General features: G+C 43.8%; 1 protein-coding gene across 1 annotated transcript; it reads right to left on the reverse strand.

Annotated features, from left to right (window-relative positions):
- Positions 1-243: 243 nt before the first annotated feature.
- Positions 244-18,671, reverse strand: LOC130209364 (protein diaphanous homolog 1). Its single transcript, XM_056438952.1, has 12 exons — positions 18,631-18,671; positions 17,072-17,170; positions 16,854-16,948; positions 16,212-16,313; positions 15,604-15,843; positions 15,009-15,138; positions 14,777-14,902; positions 14,507-14,670; positions 13,980-14,112; positions 9,956-10,045; positions 1,512-1,555; positions 244-369 (listed from the first exon to the last, which is right to left on the reverse strand). Exons 1-12 carry the CDS (start codon positions 18,647-18,649, stop codon positions 340-342), a joined length of 1,272 nt encoding a protein of 423 aa, XP_056294927.1. The 5' UTR covers positions 18,650-18,671; the 3' UTR covers positions 244-339.
- Positions 18,672-25,909: the final 7,238 nt, after the last annotated feature.

A 25,909-nucleotide genomic window follows, 5' to 3' on the forward strand; every position in this document is an offset into this window, starting at 1 on the left:
TGCCCTCATCCTCCGCCACTCCCTGAAGACGCTGCCAATGCAACCAAAGATGGTCCCGTTCAGACGTTAAGGGTGGAACTCTGAGAAACACTCATCTCAGATTGGTATTGGCCCCTGGAATGGCTACGAAATACATCCGTGTTTGACATCACAGGCAGCGAGTAAACAACGTTCTGTGAGCTTAATTGGACCGAGAGCGAGTACCGTCCAGCAACTCCTCCAATGACTCGGCTCCTTCTTGTTTAGGCTCCTCCTTCTCCTCTAACTTTAACTTCTTCGCGGGCTGTTTGCTGGATGGGGGCGTGTCGTCCTGCATCAGCTCTTTGGCCAGGATGTTGGTCAATGCGTGGCCAGCTCGTCGCTGGTTGGCTGAGAACGAGAAATACGCAGTGAGAGGGATAATAATAATGACATCAAGATGATATGTTTATAATATATCAAGTCCATACAGGTATGTCAGCGCATGCTATGAAGAGACATGTCAGATGTTTGTGCAAAAAAGGTTCAGTTAGCCAAACACTACATACGCTGACAGGTGCTTAACCCTTTCAGTCACACATATAGAAACATGCATTACTGTGACAAACAAACAGCTTAACGGTACAGCTGTGTGTGTGTGTGTGTGTGTGTGGGGGGGGGTTAATGTGACATCTGGAGCAAACCCACTGCTCATGTCCGCTTAGCCTCAACTTGATCGGAACGAAGTGTGAAAAAATGAGGAGAAGAGAAAAGACAATTGAGACATGAGAGACTTTTAGATTTAGAGGAAGTGGCACTGATGGAATATTTAAGGGGTAGGACGAAGGGTGAGACACCATGAAGAGCAGAATGAGTCATCCTGTGGGAAGATTGCACAGGTTGGGATGAATGAAACAGTGGAACATGGATGCAGAGATCGAGGAAAGGGAGACTTGGAATGTAAGGAATGACGGAAGGAAGTAGAATAGATCACAGGAAGAGAGTGGATGCATCAGAGGAAGATAAGAGAAACACGGAGTGACGGATTGATTGTGCCCCGAGGATGCGGACATTTTTATTCTTCTACTGGCGTACGCTGTTATTTCCTACCACACACACACACACACACACACACACACACACACACACACACACACACACACACACACACACACACACACACACACACACACACACACACACACACACACACACACACACACACACACACACACGGGGGAGGAGTGCTGTGCAGCAGCGGCCATTTCAAATGATGTAGGTCAGTGTCTGTTGTGGTCTGGTGTATGTTCAGAACTCAGACAGAGGCCGTGAATAAAGGGTTAACATCAGCACAGGACACGTTGTTATGAGAACACACATTGATGTCACGTGGTCCTGTTGCTACCGGCGACGGGAAAAAAGATCAATCCAACGAGGTCACGATGCAAAACAAAAGCAATACACATGCAAACGAAGCATGGAGCACAAACAACAAACCATTATTTGACACGTGGTTCTGACGCAGGAAAAAAAAACACAAAAACCAAAGTTACCGAAAAGGTCTCCAGAACCAGCTGTGACAAAGACACAGTTGAGTCTGGGGAGAAAGGGGAGAAGGAGGATTTGGAGACTTAGTGTCAAGTTCACAGTTTACTTGTCTTCTTTGTATGTGAAACTCAGCTGGACTGATGAGCAGCGACAGCTGGAATGTCACATGAACATTTCACACAGTTTCCTTGGAGATTCTCTCTCGCTCAGTCAACTCTAAAATATGTCCTCCGTATCTATTCCTGTCCCTTTCCAAACTTCTGCTCCCTTACTCATCAACGTGCTAATTAGAAATTATGCAAATGACCCAAAAGGCGGAGAAAGAGAGCGAGCGTCAGTGTGGGTGTTATTATGGGTGTGATGTGCGAAGCTTGTCCTAAAAACATCAAACCCGCAGAGGAAAGCTCTTCAAGCCATCTCCTCTCCTCTCTCCTCCTCTTCCTCCACTCCCTCTGGAGAGTGAAGACAGGGAGGAGGATAAGAGTCGGATCAGAGGGTTGATGCATTGGATGCAGCATGGGTGAAAGATTAATGTCGACGCAAACCTGCAGATTAAAGCAGGAACATTTACTGTGAAGATGTGCAACTCTTCCGTATTTAAATAAAGTTAAACACATGAACTCAGAGGCATCGCGTGACTGACAGGTTTCACTGAGCTAATAAAGTACATGACATATAGAACAGATCGAAAAATATAATATATATACAGTGTTGGGCCGTCAGGGCCAGCAAGGCCTTCTCTGCTGGCCTAAACATCATCAGAATATAATTTTTGTTTTAAATAAATGTTCCCACAAATATGTATTCAATTATTCCCCAGAATAAGAGTTATACTCTTTATTTTATAGCTTTCCTCTTGGTTGCACTGCTTCCAGCCCCAGTTTGAGATTTGGAGGGCTGGTCTTTATGTTAGATCTTTTATCCAATCATATTCAGCCATCGTGTGTTGCCAGGGGGCTAAAATCTGCCCTTAGGCCTTCAGAATCAACATTGCGGGCGCTGGTAGCTTCAAGTGAATGGGAATGAAAATGTAGTGTCAACCAATCAGCTTTAGAGTTGGCTCCTCTAGGCCTTCTAGCTGGCCCCGGAACCGGCACAGGAGCAGTGAGCAGACGTAGTGCGTGCACGTCTTTTGATTGGATGACCAATATTGAGAGGCGGGGCCTATGGGCAGGTATATGCAGAACCTCAGAACTAGGAAACTGAATTTGATAAACGAATTAATTCGCGTACTACTAAGCTGTTTTTTCAACCCACAATGGCGGAAGGAGGAGAAGATATCGATTTGGTCGAGGATATAATTATAACGCCATTCTCAAGACCGACTTTAAGACAGACGCCGACGCTACAAACCCCGTCACAGGAGGGGAAGGGTTTAAAAGTTTCAAACTTTCAAAGTTCCAACTACGAGCGCTACCAACGGCTCACAGGCTCCGAGAAGCTCTGCACACCGGACTGCTGGGAATGCCTGTTATTTGCAAGTGATCGATTTGGTGTTGGGAGCCACACTGGCTTTGCAAACTTGAGTTGTCTAACCAAGACAGCAACGAGACACCAAAGTACGGCTCGGCACTGACAAGCATCGGTGCTTTGAAAACTTTTGGGGACACGGAGCGGATCTACAGATCAACGAACAAGCGCGCAGGGCAACCGATCGGTACAATGAAAAGGTGAAGAACAAGAAGGACATATTGAAAAGACTCATTATTGTGTCATGTGTTTGGGTAAACAGGAACTTTCATCTTCATCATCATGGTAAAACTGCTTTGGGTGACAATGCGCTGTTTAGTGAACACACTGTAAAAAAAAGTTGGACTTAAAGTTTAAAGTTTGTGGACCAGAAATGGATAGAAGAAGAATATTAATATAACTCTGTTGCACTCGACTATGTTCTTGCCTATTAGTTGAACTGTACTGTATTGTACTCTTCCCCTGCAATTCTCTGAAGAGAAATGTCAATTTCAAGGTGACGTAACGCCTGGTTATACTGCGTCTCTGTCTAACTGTATCGTGTCTAGAGCCATGACGTCATAATGATGTAATGAGAGGTGGATTAATTCGGGTGGGACTGTGTAGGACCTCACTGAAGGCCTAGGCCCCAGGCCAACGGCACGCCACTGAATATATACTATATATTTTTTATAAGAATAAAGAAAAGCCAACTAGTTTTCATAAACAGCTGGGCACTTAGTGTTTAGTGAAGGTCACTCAAAGAGGTGATAACGGGGCTTTGTTGGGGACCAATAACAAAAATAGAAAATATCTCGAGAACTGCTTTGGAGGAGATGAGAGCCTGTAAATGTCAAAGTTACCATTCATGGACAATTAAATATCATTGCAGCTTTCAGATGAGACTAACTCAGTAGTCCTCTCTTGTCGTGACCAGCCACCTTGAACTTAGTTGTTAAAAGACTCTTGTGGCTTAGGAAGGAGCCGGAGGAAACGACCCTGATGAATCATACCGCTTCCAGTTCCACCTCCTTTCTGTTTTTAATCCATCTCTTGCCAGCCCTCAACCTTGTGAAAGTGCCCTGCAACACGTGGCACTACAAACATAGGAAATACTCAGCATGTGCATCCAGAAACTAGCCGTGACGTTCACTACACGATCTGTGTTGTGTGCGGCTTCAGGAAATGAGACGTCGGGACTCACAACACAGACGGTTCACTGGTGAATTCATGAGTTTGCACATTGAGGGCCGATCGGCGGCATCAAGAGTGAAGTGAAAAGATCATCTGTAACTCATTACACTCCGGGGGACTAATGACTGGCTGACGAGGGAAAGAGCTCTTTGTTGTACAGCATGCGAGTGCGCTGACCGCAAGAGGGGAACAGACAGGAACAGGGAGACGGGCGAGGAGAGAACCTGCAAGTGAGATGACACGCTCATAGGAACTAGTTAGAGCCTTTGTTAAGGTATACAAAGTACACAGTTAGACTCTAAGCCAAGCCAAAAACTACACCTCAACTTATTGAAAATACATTCTGATGCCAAACGTTGATAAGGAAGCAGCCATCGTTGTTCTCTTAGCTTGTGGTCAGGAGCAGCAGCTGCAGCAAAGCCCTGGACACACGTCACCATGGTAACAGCACCACGACTAGCATGAGTGTGTATTTGCAGATACCTTCATGTGTCTCCAGCCAAGCAGGGGCTCACATCGCCCTCCTCAGGCCATGCTGTGTAACACACAGGTGCCATGCACTAGAGGATTGTGGGAAATAGTGACGTCATCCAGAAGGGCCGCTGGCTTGTGACTTATGAAAGGCATGCTTGCGCATCAATAACACGTCACCCAATGGGCTCACCTGGTGCATGTGTGTGTATCGTCTCAGTGGACATTTGCATGTGACCTCACCACTGCTTCAGTGGAGATCTGTGCTGCACAGATGTTCACACACACAGGAGGAGATAATTCAGACTAATAGGAGAGAGCTCATCAATTAACCCTTGTGTTGCCTTAGGGTCATTTTGACCCGAATCAATATTACACCCTCCCCCCGCCTTTGGGTCATTTTGACCCGATTCAATGTTTCACCCTCCTGTTACCTTTATATTTACTAACATATTTTACCCTTTGGGTTCAATTTGACGCCAGCAATTAAAACCTCCAGAAAATTATTAATTTAATATTTTTCCAAGTTTAAGTGTGAGGCACTTTATGTTTGTTTGTTGACTACCGAAAGAACACCGACATTAAACATTGAATGGGGTCAAATTAATCCTAAGGCGGGTGGAGGGTGTAATATTGATTCGGGTCAAAATGACCCTAAGGCAACACAAGGGTTAATTGATGAGCTCTCTCCTATTAGTCTGAATTATCTCCTCCTGTGTGTGTGAACATCTGTGCAGCACAGATCTCCAGAGGGGGCTTCTTCTTCTTTTGTTGTTGGATCAGACCCTCTGTGGTGCCAGCGTGTGCCTCTTTTGTTGCCCTCCCTTCATCTCGGTGTCTCTGTTGTGATTGGTGCTTTGTCAACTAGTTGCTCCTGTGATTGGTTGTTCTGGAAGGGGTCGTGACCCAGCAGATGGGTCTCTAGTGTTCGGACACATCATTCCTCTACACACGAGTGCCCTTACGTTGCTTTAAACACATTCACACACATTAGGCTGATGTTGCCAAGCTGACCAGTCTGCATACACGCACAAGGACGGACAGACCAGAACTTACAACTCAAGCAGAAAGCCACGGTGTGATAGCGTTTGAAAAACTGGGCAAGGCTGTCTGTCCTCTGGAACGTGTGTGTGTGTGTGTGTGTGTGTGTGTGTGTGTGTGTGTGTGTGTGTGTGTGTGTGTGCGCATGTATCGGTACGCAAACATCCATACGTCTTTGTATTGGTACGCAAGCATCTGGTGTGTGCCTTTTGTCTGCATGTGTTTAAAGGGAGGGGCTAGACAGCCGAGGATACCCCATGCAGTCTTCTCATTCACCACTCGGCACAATGATACACACACAGTGAGCTGAGGCACAGGTCAAAGGTGAGGAGGTATATAACCTCCAGACCCGTGGCCTTCCATTCAGTCAAAGCGGTGACACAATAAGCATGACGACACACTCAATCGGCCCTTTAACACAACGTTGATCACGTTTACGGTTGCCACAGCTGTAAGGAGACGAAGGAAAAAGGATAGGACACAAGTAATGAAGACCATCACAACACACCACTAAATCAATAAAATAACATTATTTATGATATATTTAAGTTATGTGTAACTTTCTAAGTGTTCATTTGAGCTGGGCAGAGTGTGAAAAAGAGCAACATTACATTAGTAGTGTAAATAAGGCGGTCATATGAAGCTGGTAGCAGTTACACTGGTCATCCCCAGACTACTGACCATTTGTTTAAAATCTTCAAGTTGTATTCACTGATGTACAATAGTCCGGTTACAGGTGTGTGTGTATGGCATTGAGGCCCAAATTTGCCGCAAGACTATCAACAGTTTGCTGTCACGTGACCAGTAGGCAACAGATCACATGTCTGGGGCTGAGAGTATTCTCAGTCACGTACATGCTTTGATTAGAATGTTATTTTAAAGCTACGCACCAAGAGTAAACTTTTAAACCAAAAACTACAAAACAGAAATTCAGAAAAACACACTAATAGACAAAGTTGTAGATGTTCATAAAACCATTATTTGAGTTTTATTGTGTATACATATAGATTGTTGACACATGAGGCCCCCTTACAAAGTTGCTGCCTTTGAAAGCCATGGAAAAACTATTTGTATGGAACCTAATGTGCAGTTTACGTTTTCCCTGCCTCTTGTCAGCTTTAGATTTAGACTTATCCTTTATTTTAATGAGGAAAAACAAAGACACTTTGTAATAAGGCCCTGAGTGCAGTGAGAGGGTTGTTGTGGCTTTCGATTGCCCTCTTTTGCTCCCCGACGTCATCTCGACGATGCAGATTGTTAAACATGTTTGATAATTTCCTCAAGAAACATCAATTGATGACGCTGAGTTTGAACTCTTAAGCCATAACATGTGTTGGTCCAGACGGTAATGTGAGACGCCCCCCGAGGAACAAGCATCCGGCTGCACGAAGGGCATGATCCGGATGAGAAGTTAATGCATCTTATGGAACAAGCTAAAGTAATGTCCCTGAACAAGCTATACCTCACATTGCCATTACACCATCAGGCTCATTACTAATATCGCTTTTTTATTCTGTGTTTGCAGCCAGAATTAGGAATTAAAAAGCAGCAATTTAAGGCAGCAAGATTATTGAACCCTATCAAAAATAGGCCAGATAGTGTGTGTGATAAATTGGCATTTGGATATGATTTAAATGAGTTCATTCAAATTTGTACAATGCTGGAAATAATAAGAATATTCATGTAGCCACTCAAGTTGTGTTAGACAAAAAGAAGAAAGATAACTCCTTAGGAAATACAAGCCGATATATCGTCAAGTTTCACTGGTGTTATTGGCTAATATGATAACAATACATTCTTTCACATTTGGGGATCTCTTATGTAATGTGAAGTAATATATTGATGTATTATCACGTCTTTGTAAAAACAGGCATCTTGACACTAACATCGATACTACAGTTACGTTAAACGCAGAGCTAATGAGCCTCAGCACCTGTTAATGTACCACGGTGATTATGTTGGGATGTCAGGCGACTGAAACCCGTTCAATGTGTGGCTTCATTGTGGCGCTGTATCTCCTTGCAAAGAGAAACCATGACCCCCCTGCTCTGCTTATTTATAGATCATTCAAGCGGATGAACCGTTGCTTTGTGTTTGCGCACTGAGGACTTGTCATTAATGCCACGAACACAAGAGTACAAATCAATTGTATGTTACATGCATGGAAAAGTAATTACAGTGAGATTAGATGAGCAACTGGTTCAACGGCCCTCAGGGTTAGTGACATATTATGTCTCACGGTCAGTGAAGGGGGGAAGAGATTAGGACACAGCTCACCAGAAATGATGCCACATTTATAACTTCTTATAAATGTATCGAGGTCTATTTAAACAAAACAGCAACCTTTTCATCATCAGGTCACATTTCGTACCAAGCTGTGGCTCTTTCTAACATTGTGTGTGGTTACTACATGACAGGCCCAGGAGTCAGATTGTAAGTCATATCTAAATATCTTTTCTGCTGCGTATGCAGAAAATTGTATAGATGTATTACACATTATAGAGTAAACACTAAAATACTGCCCATGCATACCTGAGCCGGATAGAGGATAGTTTCCTGGCGCCAGAGTCACGATGTGACTCCTCCTACTTCAGCTCCATTAAATTAAGACCTCTGACTCAACTAGACTGTTACATACACACTCTTATTGTGTGGGTGAAGGACTTCCGGGGTGTAAGAAGCAACGTGGGTAACTGGAAAGGAGCGGCCTTTAAACAGGGCAAAAAAATATAAAATTCTTATAAAGCTGAGATTGCCCCAAATCCCCCACAGCAGCGCTTCACACCCTCCACATCAGCCACAGAAAACCCTGAACTTTGGCAAAAGAAAACAAAAAGACCGAGGGAAAAAAAGGGAAACGGGGCGGCGGCACTGAGCAGAGCTGTGATCCAGCCACTTATATTTTCCTACTCTTTTCTACCACAGATAAGCAGAGAGGGAGGAAGGTTCTCTCTCACTTACTCGCTCTCAAACACACGTGAAGGTATTTCCTGTTAGGAGTGCGAGGTGGCCAAACAGTATTATGGGTGACCCCATGTTCTCTCATACAGTGCTCCTTTCCCCAGCTCCCGCTTCTCCCACCATTTCCTCTTTTAACTGTTTCTCAGTCTGTGAAGTGGTGACGACCCCGAGCAGTTTGGGATTAAAGAAAGTTTTGTGCACTTGGCGATATACTCAGTGTGACTTAGTGGATCACTGAGGACCACTTGTTACAACCCGGTTTAATTCATGTGGTCATTAATGCCAACGGGCTATACAAATGCATTCAGTTAGTGAAAGAAATAAAGATGAAAGGGATAGATTTAAAAAAAAACAGTTTCCCCTCTGGCTCTGTGCTACTCTGGAGCGCCGCTTCACATCTGGCTTCTATCGAGGGAGGTATTAGGTTTCACTCACTCTTCCCCAGCCCACGTGGCCTGAATGATAATCAATCTAGTCTGGATTTGTGCTTAGAAGTTCGTCCTCATATACACGACATGGGCCTCTGGCCGAGTCAGTAATGACAAAAACAAAGTCCCAATTAATTTTGTTCCAAGATAAAGTGGAGAAAATATTGTGATACTATAGATACTTTAGATTTTATGATATATTTTCAAACACATGTACTGGGGTTTCACACCTAACAAAGAAACATGTGATGTTTTTACATCAAGTATGTATACGTCTTTAATTCATTCATGTTAACGCACAGACACTCGGCAGATTCATTTCTAGCGATTAAAACTCAGCACATGCATCATTCTGCATGAAGAAAGTAACAATGTGCAAAACCCTCTTTAAATGAAGGGGAGGATTAACTATTTGTATTTTCTTTATACTTTAGCATGTTGTTCAAATATGTTTTGCCGAATGCTAAATCACTGTCAGCCCACACTCTGGTTCATCCTCCTTTTCTCTACATTCATCTCATAGTTTCCTATCTCACAGCCACCCCCTCGCCAGTTGCTCCTCTCTTCACTGTCTCCCTGCCCACACCCCACCCCTCGGCACCCTCCCTCTTTTGTTGTCGCGCCAGCCATTGGTGGAATTGCATTTGTGCCCCTAAACCGTGGCCACAGAATACCATCACAGCCCAAAGCCTCCGAGCCAAGCAACAGATGGAACACTCTGTTCTTGTGTGTTGACGGAAACGGAGAGACACAGGAGAAGAGGGAGATGGAACACATGAGTCTCATTTGTTTCACAATCGTATGTGTAAATATGTGTGAAAGGAAACTGTAAAGCAGGTGAGACGTGACACTTTGGAACGCCTGCATGTGTTGTGAAGATGAAGTGCTCTGCTTGTGTAGAGTACCTGCTTGCCGGGGTCCTCTCTTTCTCCTGAAAGCAGCGCCGGACTGCAGCGCCTCCAACAGGCCATCCATGATACCAGTTTCATCACCCTCTGTAAACACAGCATCAACAACATCAGCAACGCATCAACAAAACGCTGGAATAAACCACGATGTGGCGACACATTTGAACTTCTATTCATGTCAGACACACGGGACTCTATCATGACCACCATGTGTTAAATCAATAACACCCCGACATGCATGCTAATCTTCTTCACCAACAACAGGGGAGTGATTGGTGGTTTTTCTAAACCCTCTACCTATCGCTGTTTTCTCAGAGACACGCCAACACACAGGTGGGCAGGGAGGTCATTTAGCCACGTGGCCACGTCTCTACTGGGGGCTACACGCTGCACTGGGTGGTAACCTCTACAAATACACAGGAAAAGACACGCCCACTGAGACCAAGCTTTGTCATCAACTTTAAAATACTACATACAAGTGTAATTGGGGGTTATAGTTAAAAAGGTGCTGACTGGAAATGAACCTTGTGTCTGTGTGCAGGCACAGTTTGTATGTTTTGTTGTTGTTGTTTGTTTACATGCATGTTGTTCATCTGGTGCTCTAAATCAGAAGAGAGGGGCCACATATGGGGCGCGAACTCCATGGCAATGTTGCCGTGTGTACCCGTGTGTGAGTATGCCATGCTTGTTTTGTGGGCAGGACTCAGTGGCTCAGCACTCAGGCAGATGGTTTTAATTATTTCTTTTTGAACCTGAAACGAGATAGAGGGCTCGAAAAAGGGGCCCGTGAGGTGGGGTTAAAGGTTTATGTCGTCACCTCCCCAACCCCCAAGCACAAACACACACACACACACACACAACATATCTAATCCTGCAGTAAGCCATGAAGCAGATGGCCTGTGGTCTCCCTCACTCCTCCACAGGACTTCTACAGCTCACATACGCCCCTCAATGTCCATGTCCTGGAACTACACAGTTCAGAATGATGTACACCATGTTTTTCTCCTTCCGGGGAAACACATCTTGCCCCTTTCCACTCACTTTAACCATCACATGGTTGACTTAAAATCGTGTGGAAGCACAAAGACATCCAAACCTATTTGTGACTGTACCGGAGGCGATAGCGGGACCGCACAATGAGCTGGCTGTGTACCAAACAGGCCGAGTGAATTCCCCACTAACACCAGAATGCCCTATGGCCAGTGCCATGCATCGCATTAGACATACAGCTCTTTCGTGTTTTATCTTGAGTGTGGCCTTTGGAAACACTATTTCATAAAGTCTTCATTTTCACAGGGAAGCTTGCCAATGATTGGTTTGTTAGTGATTATAGATAGGGCCAATAATGGGGGAAACACACGTATTGGGTTCAATCACTTGTTGATAACCATGTGCTCTTGTATTCACATGATTTCTTTGTGGAACAACTATCCGGTTAATGGTGTTTTTGGAGAATCAATACAAAGATCAAACTAAAAATGGCCTTAAAAAAAACTGTGGTCAGAGACACACACACGCACATAGACACGCACACACTGTATGATACAAACAGCAAAGTATTACCCGAGCCAAGTAAGAACATAAGACGGATTAATTAGTGTAATGCAATTAGATCATGAGCTCTTAAATGATTCTTGGGACCTGATCTACATTGCATGCTTCACACACATTGCACACACATATCACACACGCACAAAGAAGAAGGCCAGCGTCTAGGGTGGAGCAGTAGCACCCCCTAATGGACGTTCACACAATGACAGACAAGGACGTGAGTGGAAACATTTACAGAGAAGAGAGGAGTTACAAAAGCAGAAAGAAAAAGAGAGAAAAGGGAAAAGAGTATGGGGAGGAAAATAAGTGTTCAAATGAGTTGGAGACAGAATTGGGATTTTCCTAATGTGCCATCATCGTGGCCGTCTCTCAATGGCCTGTAGTGAGGCAGGCTACCCAGGCGTATCCCATCTCCTGTCACCATGTGCTTGTCTCCTCCACTCCTTACCTCCTTTTCTATAAAGACAACAAGTCTAATCCTCAAGAGAGCATCTGCTGCCCTACTACATTCCTTCCCTCCCCCACACCACGCTCTCACATGCTGCCTGTGTGGAGCACGGGCACTCCAAGTGGCAGTTCCCAGACCAGCATCTTTGTGGGCGTGGAGTCTTTGCCAGTACATCAACGCACACAGCCTCACACTTTTACCGACAGTGCTGACATCTAGCTGTGGGAACGAGAAAAGGTTACTAAGGAGTCTGGCATATTTCCAAATACAAGTATAACAGCCAGGGATGCATCTTTTACCAGTAGTAGATAGTATGTATCAAATTAAATTAGAGCAAAGGTCACACCTAAAGCATACATTTGTGCATTTTTACTTTTGGGTGTGAAAGTCTGAGGTTCTATGTTTCATGAGCCAAATAAAGCAATTCATGAGTTAATGATGAAAATGTTAAATAAGTCATAATCTCTAAGGGATCCGTTATTCACAATAACTACCATCACATGCTGAGCACATGTGCAAAGTGAAGCTGCAGTGAATGAGCGTCTGTCTGACTTGCAAAGGAATGACAAGGCCACAAAGTGCAAACACGCACTGACCTTCCGGAGTTCAACCGACAACTGGTATATTATGTCCACAAAAGGGACAGAATGTGAGAAAGAGGAACATGCAGAGAGTTCACGAGATAGTGAGTAGATAGTAGAGTGAGAGCGAGTTGAAGGGTGGGGAACAAAAAGGGAACAAGGAAGATGTGAGCATGCCAAAATATAGCTGCTGAAAACGACCTTTGTGTAATAGCCATCCTGAATCATGGTCATAAACAAATACAAGAACAAAGACCAGGTGTGTGTGTGTGTCGGAGCTGTGTGTGGTTGATAAATAGTGTGAATGACTCTGGGCTACAGAGGCAGTCAAATATGCCACCTGTATGTAAATAATCCACACACACACACACACACACCTTTGAAGCACCATTATGTTCCTTTCACGCATGCCTCGAGAGGCTAAACATGACATTTGACTACCTTACTTTCTACCACAGAAGCTTTTCTCCATACTTTAAACAAAGGCACACAATATTCAAAGTGAACCTCGGTGTTGCTCTGCCTTTCAGGGCCCTTTAAATGAACGCTGGGGAGGGAAAGGGAAAAAAGAAAAGGGAATGCTGGAACAAAAGCAAGAAAGAGAGGAGAAGCCAGCTGGAACATGGAGAACTAGGAGAAAAGCCAGAAAGACTTTTTGTAAAAGAGGTTTACAAAGCTCACACACACACACACACACACTACACATTCTAAAAACACACACAGTGCAGAGGCACTTCTCCCACATAGGGAGAGCAAAACAGAAACAATCGCAAGAAGAAATTAACAGTAGATTTGTGACCCGCGCGAATACACGGGGCGCTCTTCGGCCGTAGCAGATTTTGACTGTGGAGTCCCAGGAAAACTCGACCGGAGCCAGAAAGAGGAGGAATGTTCTGAAACGAGGTCACAGAGAGAGAGAAGGGAAAAAAGTGCCCGTGTATAAATGTGTGTGCAAGGCAGGATTTTAGAGTTAACTGCGTGTATGCGAGGATGAGCGAGACTGTGTGTGTGTGCGTTACAAGGTATAAGAGCATCTCAAAGAAGAGTGGACATATGCTGTTGGTGATAAAGAGATTTAGGCTTTCTTTCAGTTTTCCTTTATGGAAGCAAATCTCCCGTTCACCAAAAGAGTGAAAAGAAGTCAGGCGGTTTCGTATAACCCCGTCCTCACTTTCTATAGATATTATTGTTACTTGCGTACTTGAAAACCTAGGTCATCATCATCAGATTAACTCTGGTCTATAAATACTGATGGGTTGTTCTTTCACACACACAAACACAAAGACACACACACACAGACAATCCACCAAAGCATGGACTTTGACTGCCCCCAACTGGAAACTTAGGGAAATGCAAACTGAGAGACGTGGAGCGTTTCTCTGTCTTTCAGTCACACTTTCAGTCACACGTAGGGAAATCGATCGGATCCAACAACAGTGACCTGCGTTGATGTCAAGGAGCTGGTTCTTCTTGAGTTTCTCCTCTTTCTCCTTCTCGGCCTTTTCCCTAGCCAGCTTGGCCCTCTTGATCTTCTCTTCAGTCTCCTTCCTTTTCTGATTCTCCTTTACTGCTTGCTGGTTGGGGAACAAAGAAAGAAGGATATCAGACAATGTAAATATGCACAATAAGTTTGTGTCCAAAGTTTAATGTAAAAAGTCGAAAAAGTGATTGTTAGAACAAAATTCACGACGACAAATGTATGATTGATGTGATGGACGTCTGTGTATGAATACAAAACTTTAAAACCAGTCGATGGCAGTGATCCACAGTAACTTGTAAAACGAGTTATCTCCCAAACTGCACATTTACAGTTGATGTATGAACTGATAATATAATGGAGCCGCTCTCATTCATTATTATATCAATACAGACAGGTGTGCTGCCTGAGCTTTTGACTCCCCTTGTGTGTCTTTGTACTGTACACCTGCAGATCAGACTATCAATTCATTCACATGCTTGAGAACACACCTGGAACATGTTTTTAAAGGTGTTGATGTCTCCAAAGAATTCCTCCACGGAGATTTTTCTCGGGTCGAAGACAAAGTACACTCCCAGGTCGCTATAATGCTTCTCCATATTCTTATGCAGCAGGTCCAGCTTCTCATACTGCTCATGGGCGGTACCCACAAAACTGTGGAAACATGCTGTTAAGGAACATAGAACATATCTCTCTGTTTCTGTTGGACATATCATAATGGATGATCATAAGACCGACTGATTGACTAAATAAAAAGGATATAGACATCTTCTCCACAAACTGGTCTTTGTCATTCTGTGGAGGGGGGAAGGTTTCCAGATCTTTTTCTAGGTTCTTGATCTGTCGGCCCATCATGTCAAGGTTCTTCTGAAGGGTCTCTGCAGAAACTGCAGAAGAAACATTAATGATGCAGAGCACTTACATACATAGCTTATGAAATGCTATTATGTAGGGATGGAGATTTATAAACAATCAATAAGATGACCCATGTACCTCTGCTGGCCTTCTCCACATGGATCAGCTCGTCGACAAAGCTCATGACCTCAGGATATTGCTCCTGGCACACGTCAGCTAGGAAATGGAGCAGCGTCTGCTTCAGATCAGCCGATTTGGTGTCACGCAGCTGATTGGGAAGAAGGGCTGATTACAAAATGAGACTCTGAAAAGGCCTTTAATCGAAAGAGAGTAATGCATGCATGTGCCGTCACTGCACCTTTCTGTTAAAAGTTATGTGTTAATGGCCGTGCAAGTAAGATTAAGGTTTTCCACTTGTGCACTCGCATTGATGTTAAAAGATAGATTTACAACAACAGTAATTTACCGAGGAGTTAAAGGACCATTTGCATATTTAAATCTGTGTTACTACATGCCTAAAGCTGGTATTGGAAAAGTATAGAGGACAATCCTTGCATGTTGTTGTCTATGTGCTTTTACGGTTTCTACTTTTGATTTGGTTGAGTCAGGGTATAGGTTTGACTTATATTGGACCCAGTTTCATGTCATTTACTTTACGTCAGCATTTACACACAAAAGGTCAAAGTTTACAGTCCATTCATTCAGTTTATACTGTGTCTACACCTCATTGTACCTTGCACAGGTATGATATGGAGAAGCCGAATGCCTTCCCATTGCGGGAGCCAGCATTCAGATAGTTCCCGACAAGGAGGGTGATCTCTAGTAGCTTGCTGAAGGTCTGGCTTTTACTGAGCTCCTCGCAGGCGGCTGTCACAGACACCACATCGGGCTTGATGTTGCTCAGCTGCTCCTCAAACTGCAGCTTGAACAGGGTGGCCTGAAGTCGCAGCATCAGCCGCTTCACACTGGACATCTAGAGAGAAAAGAGGGAGCCATTGCTGGTATGTTTGTTGCCACATATGTGTGTGTGTGTGTGTGTGTGACTTGTTATCTGTGAGAGAAGGGGGTTTCCTTCATTACTCACTTCCTTCAGAGTCGAACAAAGCAGTCTGTGTTTAACAGCACGAGAATTTTCTGTGTCTAATATATTAACAACGGTATGACTCAATCTCAGTATTTAAAAATGTTCTATGCCTAATTTAATTTACGTGACACTGATTCCCTTGCTGTGTGTGGTTGATCACGTACAAGTCAGCTGATAATTGAAACAATAAAGATTGTATAAAAACTAAATAGTCCGTGTTGCACGTATTTTCCATTTGTGTGTGTAATCTTTCTCACCACTACTCCAAACTGCTCGGACTCTGCCAGGTCATTATAGTCATCCTTCATCTCTCCCAGGACACTCAGCTGCTCTTGCACTGGAAGTAGTTTGATGAGACTCTATAAGACAATGAGAGCAAAACATATTGGACATGACCATTAGGATCTGGATGTGTCCCACATTATTCCTTTAGTAAGACACAGGTCCATACAAAACAAAAAGACATCGTTGATTGACCTTCGACATACAATTTCTTGGGTAGGTTATTTTACTGTGAGGGACAATCATTGCGCGGGTTCAGCTCATGTGCATTAGCCTTGAGGATTCAATGTGAGAAGAATCTTGAGGTCATGCGTTGTTATGCAACTATGCATGATGCCCATCTTACGCTGCCAGTGCTCTTGAAAGAGAGATAATGTATCTCAAAGGAGTTCTCATCAGTAGAGGTCGAATAACTTAAAATGAGAAATGTCCTAATGAAGGACACATCAACAAGGAGAGGCTGGCTTTCACTGGGGATACTTTGAGCTCAATAAAACCTTCGTTTATTCACTAATTCAAAGCAACCTAGAGAATAATACCCCAAAAAACACACTTATGATAGCCAACACTATAAGAACATACATGACTGGTTGCATGTCCCGATTTGAGCTATGTACCTGAACTATGGACTCGGTGAGGACCTTCTCATTGACCTCCAGGACGGCGTCCTTGATCTCCTCGTAAGGGATACGGAACGATCCCAGGAAAATGGCTGTATGAGCAGACACAGTGAACATCACTTCAGTTGAACACACTCTGTTGAATACTTTCAATGAGCAATGCCATGGGTGTGGAGGTATACTGTGTTCAAACAGACGGGTATCCGTGGACTTACAAAGGTTCTGTGCGCACTTGGAGTCAAGAATCTTCAGCTCCTTAACCTTCTTCTTCTGTAGCAGCTTCTTGTCGTCTCCGCCATCCTGCTCCTTTTTGGCTGGAAAAGTGGATAAAGAAATGGGGTGTTGGTAACATTCAGAGACGGGCAGAAGAAAGAGAAGACTTTGTTCAACATCGGATTTCTTGGTGACTTGTTTAAATGTGTGAGGACGAGTACAGCTGGATATGAATGGAAATAACGTTGGAAAGACGCATCGCGGTGAATTCAGTGGGTTCCGTAAAAGAGAGAGAAGTGGATAAGAGGGATGGACAGAGGGCGTATGTGACGCTATGAAAACGGACAGACTTGGCACGGCCTTCACTTTTATCATTCCCGACCAACTGTATGGTGTCATGGAGGCGTTAGGATTATGTATCAGTGTCCTTGGGTTATGATGGGAATGCTATGCAAGGGCTGTAACGCTGGGGGAAAGACATCCCGGGTGTGTGTGTGTGTGTGTCTGGTAAATACGGTCGGACGTTTGTCAGCTGTAAGGCATTCAAAATTGCAATCACTCGACACAAACGCATATACAGTACATCGCACACAACCACACACGCACAAAACAGTACATTACTTTACACACACAACCACACACGCCAGAAACGCTTGTCGTTAACTTGTTCGGACAAGGTCAGGATTGTGACCGTACGGATGTGTCAGGGTGGTTAATGTGCACGGGATGATAATGAGGAGTGAAGGATGAACAAGCACATGGGCCTGACCACGGGACAGCCCATTGTAACCAGTCACGTCAGACCGGAGGACTGGAAGGCACCGGTGTTCACTTGTTTCTGCCAAAATGATCCAGCCTTGTGAAGATGCAGTATAAATACTGTAGTCGATGATTATTCAATCAACAAAAAGAACAGTCAATGACAAAACAAATGTAATTTACAAGGTTAACATTAACAAGATAACAAGCTTCTTGTATCTCTATTATTAAAGGGAAATGTCTTCACTCTGGGGATGAATTTCAGACTTTTTTTTCGCTGAGGTAACTTCAAATGGGCACTTGACATGTTTTGAACATTTTATACACAATCTGAATATTAATTCATAATAAAATAGTTTCCCCACAACTATTCCCAATTATCCAGAATGAATAAAATACTAAAAGAAACAATGACCTCAATCGTTTCCTCTCCCGTTGTACTTTCTGTATGGCCAATACTTTGATAAACAGTGGAGGATCAATACCACCCACATTCTTTCAGTCTTTCTTTAGGTTTTGTCTCTGGATGTCCTCATGTCTTATCTTTGTAAAGACCGGAACAGGAAACAAGAATCACAGTCTGGAAGACAGTCAGCAAGAGAGTGGGTACAGCGTGTCCAGTACGCGGTCGCTTTCTGAATCACACTGACAAACAATACAAATCTAAATCTGCCACTGTGTGCGGAGTTCCCACTTCCTGGAGATGACCTCATGTATTGACACTCAAAGCTAAATGAAGTTTTTCACAGGCTTCCACCACTGTGGGCACTGTACACAACGACTACAGGCTGTCGAGACGGACCTGCTTGCAGCTGCTTCATGACCACCGTTACTGACACTTGATCCATTGTAATGTACTGGATGTCGGCGTGGCCTTTTTTCTTCACTTCCTCCATCTTGTCCCATAAGCTGTCCAGATTCAACTCTAGTTTGCTGGTGAAACGTAGCGTCATTCAAACAACAACCCAGTCGGTATTCTCCACACAGACGACAGCACCACAACACATGCATCCATCGGTCCATCCTTCCATATGTCCAGTCAAACAGAGCTTTGTCTCGACGTGAGAGGCCAATCGGTCGGACCGTCTGTTAACAAGGCGGGGCCTCTTAACGAGCTCCTCATCTCTTCATTGAGAACATACACTGACACACACAACAGTGAGTCAGTCAGTGGCCTCAATAAGTCCTATTGTTTCATTCAGCTTCAGTTGTGTGACCCTCCTCTCTCAGACTCAACCAGCACTTGTAACTAAAGTTTGACTCTGGCGATCTGATCTCTGTTCTTCTACCGTTTGGATATCACTCGTGTGATACAATCAGCTGTGTGCATCACAGCCACGCATCGATAATTATATTGCGTGTCCAACACTCCAGTCACAGTCTCTGCTGAGAGCAGGAAGCCACAGCAGGAAGTCAACCATTACACACACAGGGTAGGAACAACTATCGGGACATCTGAGAGGAAACGACATCATATCGTTGCACAAACACATAAACAGAGCAAGTCACAGCTGAACGGTTATGAAGAGACTCAAAGGAAGGGACAAGCATCTACAAATAAACATCTCAGGGATCGGGACACAAACAGGGAGACCTAAAATAATCCACTTCTTCAGGAAGGTAGAATATAAAAAGTCAGAGGGAAAAGATAAAGACATCAAAGTATGAGTAAAATACAGCTGATGACACTGCATGCACACGTGTACACATGCACATGCCGACTTGTACAAAGACAGACAAGAGCAGATACTACAGCGCAGATGGAACTAATCTCGATAGTCTGTAATCTCAAGGACTGGCAATTATTCTGGGACAAGACGAGTGACCTCGTGGGGGCATCCTGTCACGAGGTCAGTGTGTGCGTGTCTCAGAGAGATGGAGAGCCGGTGAGGCAGCATGTGTGAGTGTGTGTGTGTATCGCTGCAATCATAGCTACAGTGCCAGCTGCGCTCTAGCCAATGAAATCAGGCGCAGCGATGTTGACATCACGGCTGATTCATAAAATGGGGTCTGGTGTGCAGATTGTAAAATGGATGCTCTGTGGTTTCCACATGCCATGTCTTCATTTCATTTATGATCCAATGGCACCTCTGGTGTTGGCTATGAAGCACTGCACCATGTTACTCTGAGTCACTGTGGGGGAGGAGAGGAGTTAAAGGCAGAACACACGTGTGGCGAGACAGACGCACAGAACAACATGCACAGGGAAACACACACTCGACTGGCGACATGTTTACATCCACATGTTTTATTGTCCCAGCTGCCTTTTTATTATACCGTCTTACGAAGAATACCACTTTTTGTGTGAAAAATTTAAAAAAACACACACACCCACACACATCCCCCGGCCCCCCTCCATCATCTCTGTGCCAAGCAGCTGTTGGGGAGACGAGGGGGAAGTGTTCCAGGAAAGAGTGTGTCTGTGTGTGTGTGTGTGTGTGTGTGTGTGTGTGTGTGTGTGTGTGGCAAAGAAAAAGAAAATCCTTCCATTTTGACTTCTGTTTTTAATTAAGGGGCGAGAGAGAAGTATGGAGAAGAGATGAAGGAGGGATGCACATAATCACGAGGAGCCAAGTCATGTAGAGGTCTCATGTCAATATATAATCATAAAGTGTGTGCGTGTCTGTCTGTCTCTCTGCACAAAGGGGAGTCTGTTTATCCGTCAGCAGGGCTGAGTGTGTCCTTCAACCCCCTCCCTCTTATTCCCATCCTCTCTCATTCCCTCACTCCTTAAAAGGAGAAAATGTGTGGTGGAGAAGGTTATGGGTAGCCAGGGTTGGAGAAAGAAGAAGAAAAAAAGAAAAAGGCAAATGGTCGGATGGAAACAAAAGGAGAAAGACAGAGAAACACAAGAATAACACATGTATGGTACACGTTCATCCCTGGCCATTCTTTGAACTTTAGCCTCAACTCCGAGAATAGTTTGAGTCCTCTCCCAGAAAGCATAGTCCCCTCTCTTTTCAATCTTTCAATCTCTTGTCTGGTTTTTCCATGCGGTCTATTCATCCTCTCATCACCACTCCCTGCTTTCAAAGCACAGCAGTTTATTTTTAACCCACTAAAAGCTTTCAGATGATGTGCTCTATTGTATATAAATATGTTTTGTATGTGCCCCCTGGTGGCAAAGTAGAATGAATGCACAACATTAACTTTATATAACTTCAAGTTAACTTTTTTTCCATTCGGCATTCCAGGGCTGGTGATTGTCTGAACTGGATCCGAGAAGAGGGTTTTAGTTACAACATCAATATCCCGGGTCGAGCAGTTCTTTGGAAAAAGTAGCTGAGGTTGCCCAATCGAAAGAACCACAGAGACACAAACACATCTTTTGCCAACTTTAAACATCAACAAAGAACTAACACATTTCAGGGAAACTTAACAAGAACAAGTTTAGTTTTTTAGAAGATTTACTTGAAGAATGCTTGAGTCTTAGACAAAGAAAAAATAAAAAGGGAGGGGGGCATAAAGTTCTTTGTCTGAACCGAACAGAAGGCCACAACTCCGGCAGACGGAAGGACAGCTGTAGCCTTGGTCCCTTTAAACTTTAAATGTCCAACATTATGTCACTCTTTATCCGTGTGTGTGTGTGTGTGTGTTCGTCCGTGTGTGTTACAATGTAAGCAAGTTTGACAGAAGAATAAGGGGGTTTCCACAGTAACCTGGGTCTGAAAGAGCCCCTTCATCCTGTTTTTCCCTGTGAAAGGAAATGAGGAGGAAAAAAAATCCCTATGTGTGTGTGTGTGCTTGTGTGAAAAGAACCAGATGGCAGGGTGGGGCAGCAAGGAGGGGGGACGGGGACAGGATGTGGGAGGGCCAGGATGCAAGGGGAGGGCTTGTGGGAGTGGCTAACACTGTGCTCACTTGCGCACCCCTGGTGCATGAACAGTGTAGCTGCAGGTTACATTTTCTGCACTGAACTAAGTTGGATATTATTTCACTACATTTGAGTTTGAAACATGAAAAAAGGCAATATTTAAAGCTAAAAAAATCTAAAGAATCTAGAAGTTAGTTGTGCTTTACCATCAGCTTATTAGACTTGGCCTGCCGCCTCCAACACACGTTCAACCAAGACTGAACACTTCAATTCACTTTGTGTAATAAAAAAAGTCTCCATGCTCCAGCCTGTATACAAAAGTTTGTAACAATTCATAAAACAAAATGTGCTTATTTAATAGTAATACATAATGTACACTTACAAGAATAACAACCTGTACATATACAGGACTGTCTCAGAAAATTAGAATATTGTGATAAAGTTCTTTATTTACTGTAATGCAATTAAAAAAACAAAAATGTCATGCATTCTGGATTCATTACAAATCAACTGAAATATTGCAAGCCTTTTATTCTTTTAATATTGCTGATTATGGCTTACAGCTTAAGAAAACTCTAAAATCCTATCTCATAAAATTTTAATATTTCCTCAGACCAAGTAAAAAAAAAGATTTATAACAGCTGAGTGTTTGTCAAGGCTCAGGAAACCCTTGCAGGTGTTTCGAGTTAATTAGACAATTCAAGTGATTTGTTTAATACCCTACTAGTATACTTTTTCATGATATTCTAATATTTAGAGATAGGATATTTGAGTTTTCTTAAGCTGTAAGCCATAATCAGCAATATTAAAAGAATAAAAGGCTTGCAATATTTCAGTTGATTTGTAATGAATCCAGAATGCTTGACATTTTTGTTTTTTGAATTGCATTACAGAAAATAAAGAACTTCATCACAATATTCTAATTTTCTGAGACAGTCCTGTATTATATTTGATTAAATTTTTTTTAAAAATTAAATAGCTCTTGGTCTATTATCTTGAATTGCAACATTAAATCTTGCATCACTCGTTTAAGTTCCAATGAGTAATGTTAAATAAATTATAGATGTTCTTTAGGTTAAATATATTCAAATAGTCAATATATTAAGTGGCTTAACAAAAATTGCATGAACGACAGCAGGTTGCTGTCATATTCAGAATTTTGTTTATGTTGTTAACATTTGAATGAAACACAACTTAAAACTGGAAGAACTGTACAGTTAAAAGAATCTACAACACAAAGAACACATGTTGTATTTTAGCCTTGAACTAAAAACCATTGAGATATTTATTTTGCAAATTATTAACTCGTATTTTTGTTCTGTAGTGTTACAGAGTAGCAAGTCATCTTTTAAATCTATATGTATTGACTCCAGGAGGCACAATGTGTGGGTCCTTCAGTGAGGGTCCAGTTTATGTGTGGAGCAACAGTGCCCTCCACTGGAGAGATTGTGTACTGCTGCTCAATGGCAAACCCATACACCTGGATACTCTGTTTATTACATTCACACTCTTCAAACTCACCATCTGAGATGTGTTTGTGTGTGTGTGCGCGTGTGTATGTGTGTGTATGTGTGTGTGTGTGTGTGTGTGAGTGAATGTGATAAACAGAGTGAAGACAAGATGTGCATATATGTGATGCTTAGGGAGTAGAAATGGAGACAGAGGTGGAAGGAGTGTGTTGAAGTGGGAGACGGGGCAGATGTTCGGAAACGTTGTGTGTGTGTGTGTGTGTGTGTGTGTGTGTGTGTGTGTGTGTGTTATTCTCTCAGGGCCATTCTGACCTCTCTATGCTCTTCAGGCCATGAAGGTCTTTAGCAATGACGCACACTCGGCACGTAGCGGCTTCACTGATGACACACACAAACACACACAAACACACACAGTATGCTGCCTGCATTGCTGATAAAGTGCATTACAGTCGACATACCGACACAGCACTACCTTGAACTTGAATTCACACTTGCTGAAACCACACAAACAGCCCATAAATCCCCATAGCAAATAACAGAGGACACAGACATATACCCCCCTCACACACACACACACACGGAGAGGTGTGCTGCTGGTGTGCTTATTAAATCAGTCCTATATCAGCCAGTCTCCTTGGGACGGCAGAAAAGATTTACTATAGCAATTACACCGGCTAATTACAAGGAGGAGAGAAAGAGGGAGTGAGGGAGAGCTACAGAGTGCAAAGGAGAGAAGGAAATCAAATCAAAAGCAGCGAGAGCAAATAAAAGTGTGAGAACTGAGAGAGCAAATAAAGGGGAGAGAGGTAGAGAGAAGTTGGTTTCAAGGACACAGACAAAGAGGATGTGACCTTGGCCAGCCACAACACCTGAGCCTTGAATAGGTTACATGGAAACAACAACAAGATACAAAGGGTTCAATGTTCAGACTTCAAAGTCACAAACCAGCTGTGTGTGCCTGGCTGCATACCCGAGTGACTCACTGAGTATGTACGCAGTCTTTCCGTGATACTCTGGAAGTCTCCGTGGCGCTTTGGCGTTTGTTATTCTCAGTGTGAATGTCCTTGACGCTGCACTGGCCTTCACAGCACAGCACTCCCTCTACGGGGAGGAGAGTGAACTACATCAGGAAGCAGGCGCACACACACCGCTATCAATCAGCCTGCTCCTCGTTCCTCGCGCCATGGATGGCATGTGGTGACATTCACAGACACTTATACACGTTACTCACGCGTGTGGAGATTGACTGATGAGATTAGTGCTCTGACAGACGGGAATGTGTCCGACAATATCTCAGTTTTGAATGTAGCCTCGAAGAGGAGCAATTAAAAATGGCTAATAACGGGATACTTCATCATTTCTATTAAGGAAACATGAGTCACGAGCTCTTGCTCATGTACACCACATCCAGTCAGTGCCAGCTGCTTGCCAAGTGTACCGTCCATCCTGACCGCTTCGATGGCATCTGCACAACCACGCAGAAAGTCTCATTTACATGAGCACAGAGGTGGAAATGAAAACTTAGAAATTGGTTTTCTATCTCAATTAAAAAGTTAGATGAACTGTAACACACATGCACCCCATGAGGCCCATTTTGCCCTGGGCAAAAAGGATTAGGTGCTGCGCTCCCATCAGCCCTCAAATATTCATTATTACCTTATGGGAAGATAGCAGGAGCTAGAAACATGGAGAGTGAGTAAAAGAGCATGAGTAAGTGATAGAGGGGCACTTTATGAATACAAGCAAACTAGATGAAGGGAGGACAGGAAAAAAATGGAGGTCTACACGGTGTCATGCCACGGAGGACGGTTAAAAGCCCGTTGTAGAACTGGAGCACACACTCATCCTGTTAATCCCTCAGTTACTGTCCTCTCGTCTCCAGCCATCCATCCCGTCACTCGTCTTTATCTCTGCTTCAGTGCTGAGGACAAAGGAAAGCACTCACTCGTTTGCTCCATCCCTCCCCAGTTCTCTCCCCCCCCCCCTACTTTCTCCTTCTCTTGGTGTCTTCAGGCAAGGCTCGCAGGCCTGATTAGCAATTGTGACTTGACCGCATGGTGGAAAGATTGGCACACATGCAAAAACACACAGGAGCGTGAACACACACACACACACACACACACACTTGTCAAAGAGGAGGCCAAGGGCCAGTTTTGCGAGTTCCAATTACCCCTTGAGCAATGCCCAGAGACAATAAGGGGGCTGGGGAGGGAGTTTTGCCTTTTCTAATGTCAGCCATCGCTCACGGGACACACACACACACACACACACACACACACACACTTGAGAAAGTGAATCTGACTGGAGGCAAAAAGATTGGGCTGTCATCTGGTGCTTTTCACGATGGTGTCTTTCAGCCAACATGTTAATATGAGCAAGCCAAGGAAGCTAGTGACTAGAGGAGAGGGGGGGGGGGGAAGACATGTGGAGAGCAATGCTTGAGAGAAGAAAGGAATGAATAGTAAAGTAGAGAACTTGCAAAGGGAGGCAGTCTTGTGAGGTAGAGGCCATGGAGCAAAAAGGATGAGAGAACATCATTTGGAGTACGACATTGTGATTGGGTCAACAAAGTAAGAAGAAACAAGGCATGAAAGCCCATTTTCAGAGAGATAGCCTCGTTATGATGATTAAAACACGAGATGGCTCCATACACATGCAAACACAAATCCCCCTGTGGACCAACATGTTGTGGGTTTCATGTTGAATCATTGGAAAGTGTACGATCATGCCATCCTAACTGCTGAAGACATGGCGAGCGCTCCTTTGCATTTGTATGAGTGAACTTTTCTCTTCGATGC

The sequence above is a fragment of the Pseudoliparis swirei genome, chromosome 19 (assembly GCF_029220125.1).
Source record: "Pseudoliparis swirei isolate HS2019 ecotype Mariana Trench chromosome 19, NWPU_hadal_v1, whole genome shotgun sequence".
Taxonomy (NCBI): domain Eukaryota; kingdom Metazoa; phylum Chordata; class Actinopteri; order Perciformes; family Liparidae; genus Pseudoliparis; species Pseudoliparis swirei.

What these genes read in the sequence shown, in the direction of transcription:
- LOC130209364 (XM_056438952.1), bottom strand. An exon ending in CCGAGCAGTTTGGAGTAGTG is followed by an intron (nt 15,844 to 16,211) that starts GTGAGAAAGATT and finishes TTTTCTCTCTAG; the next exon opens with ATGTCCAGTGTGAAGCGGCT. An exon ending in CCTTTAAAAACATGTTCCAG is followed by an intron (nt 14,113 to 14,506) that starts GTGTGTTCTCAA and finishes TTCCCCAACCAG; the next exon opens with CAAGCAGTAAAGGAGAATCA.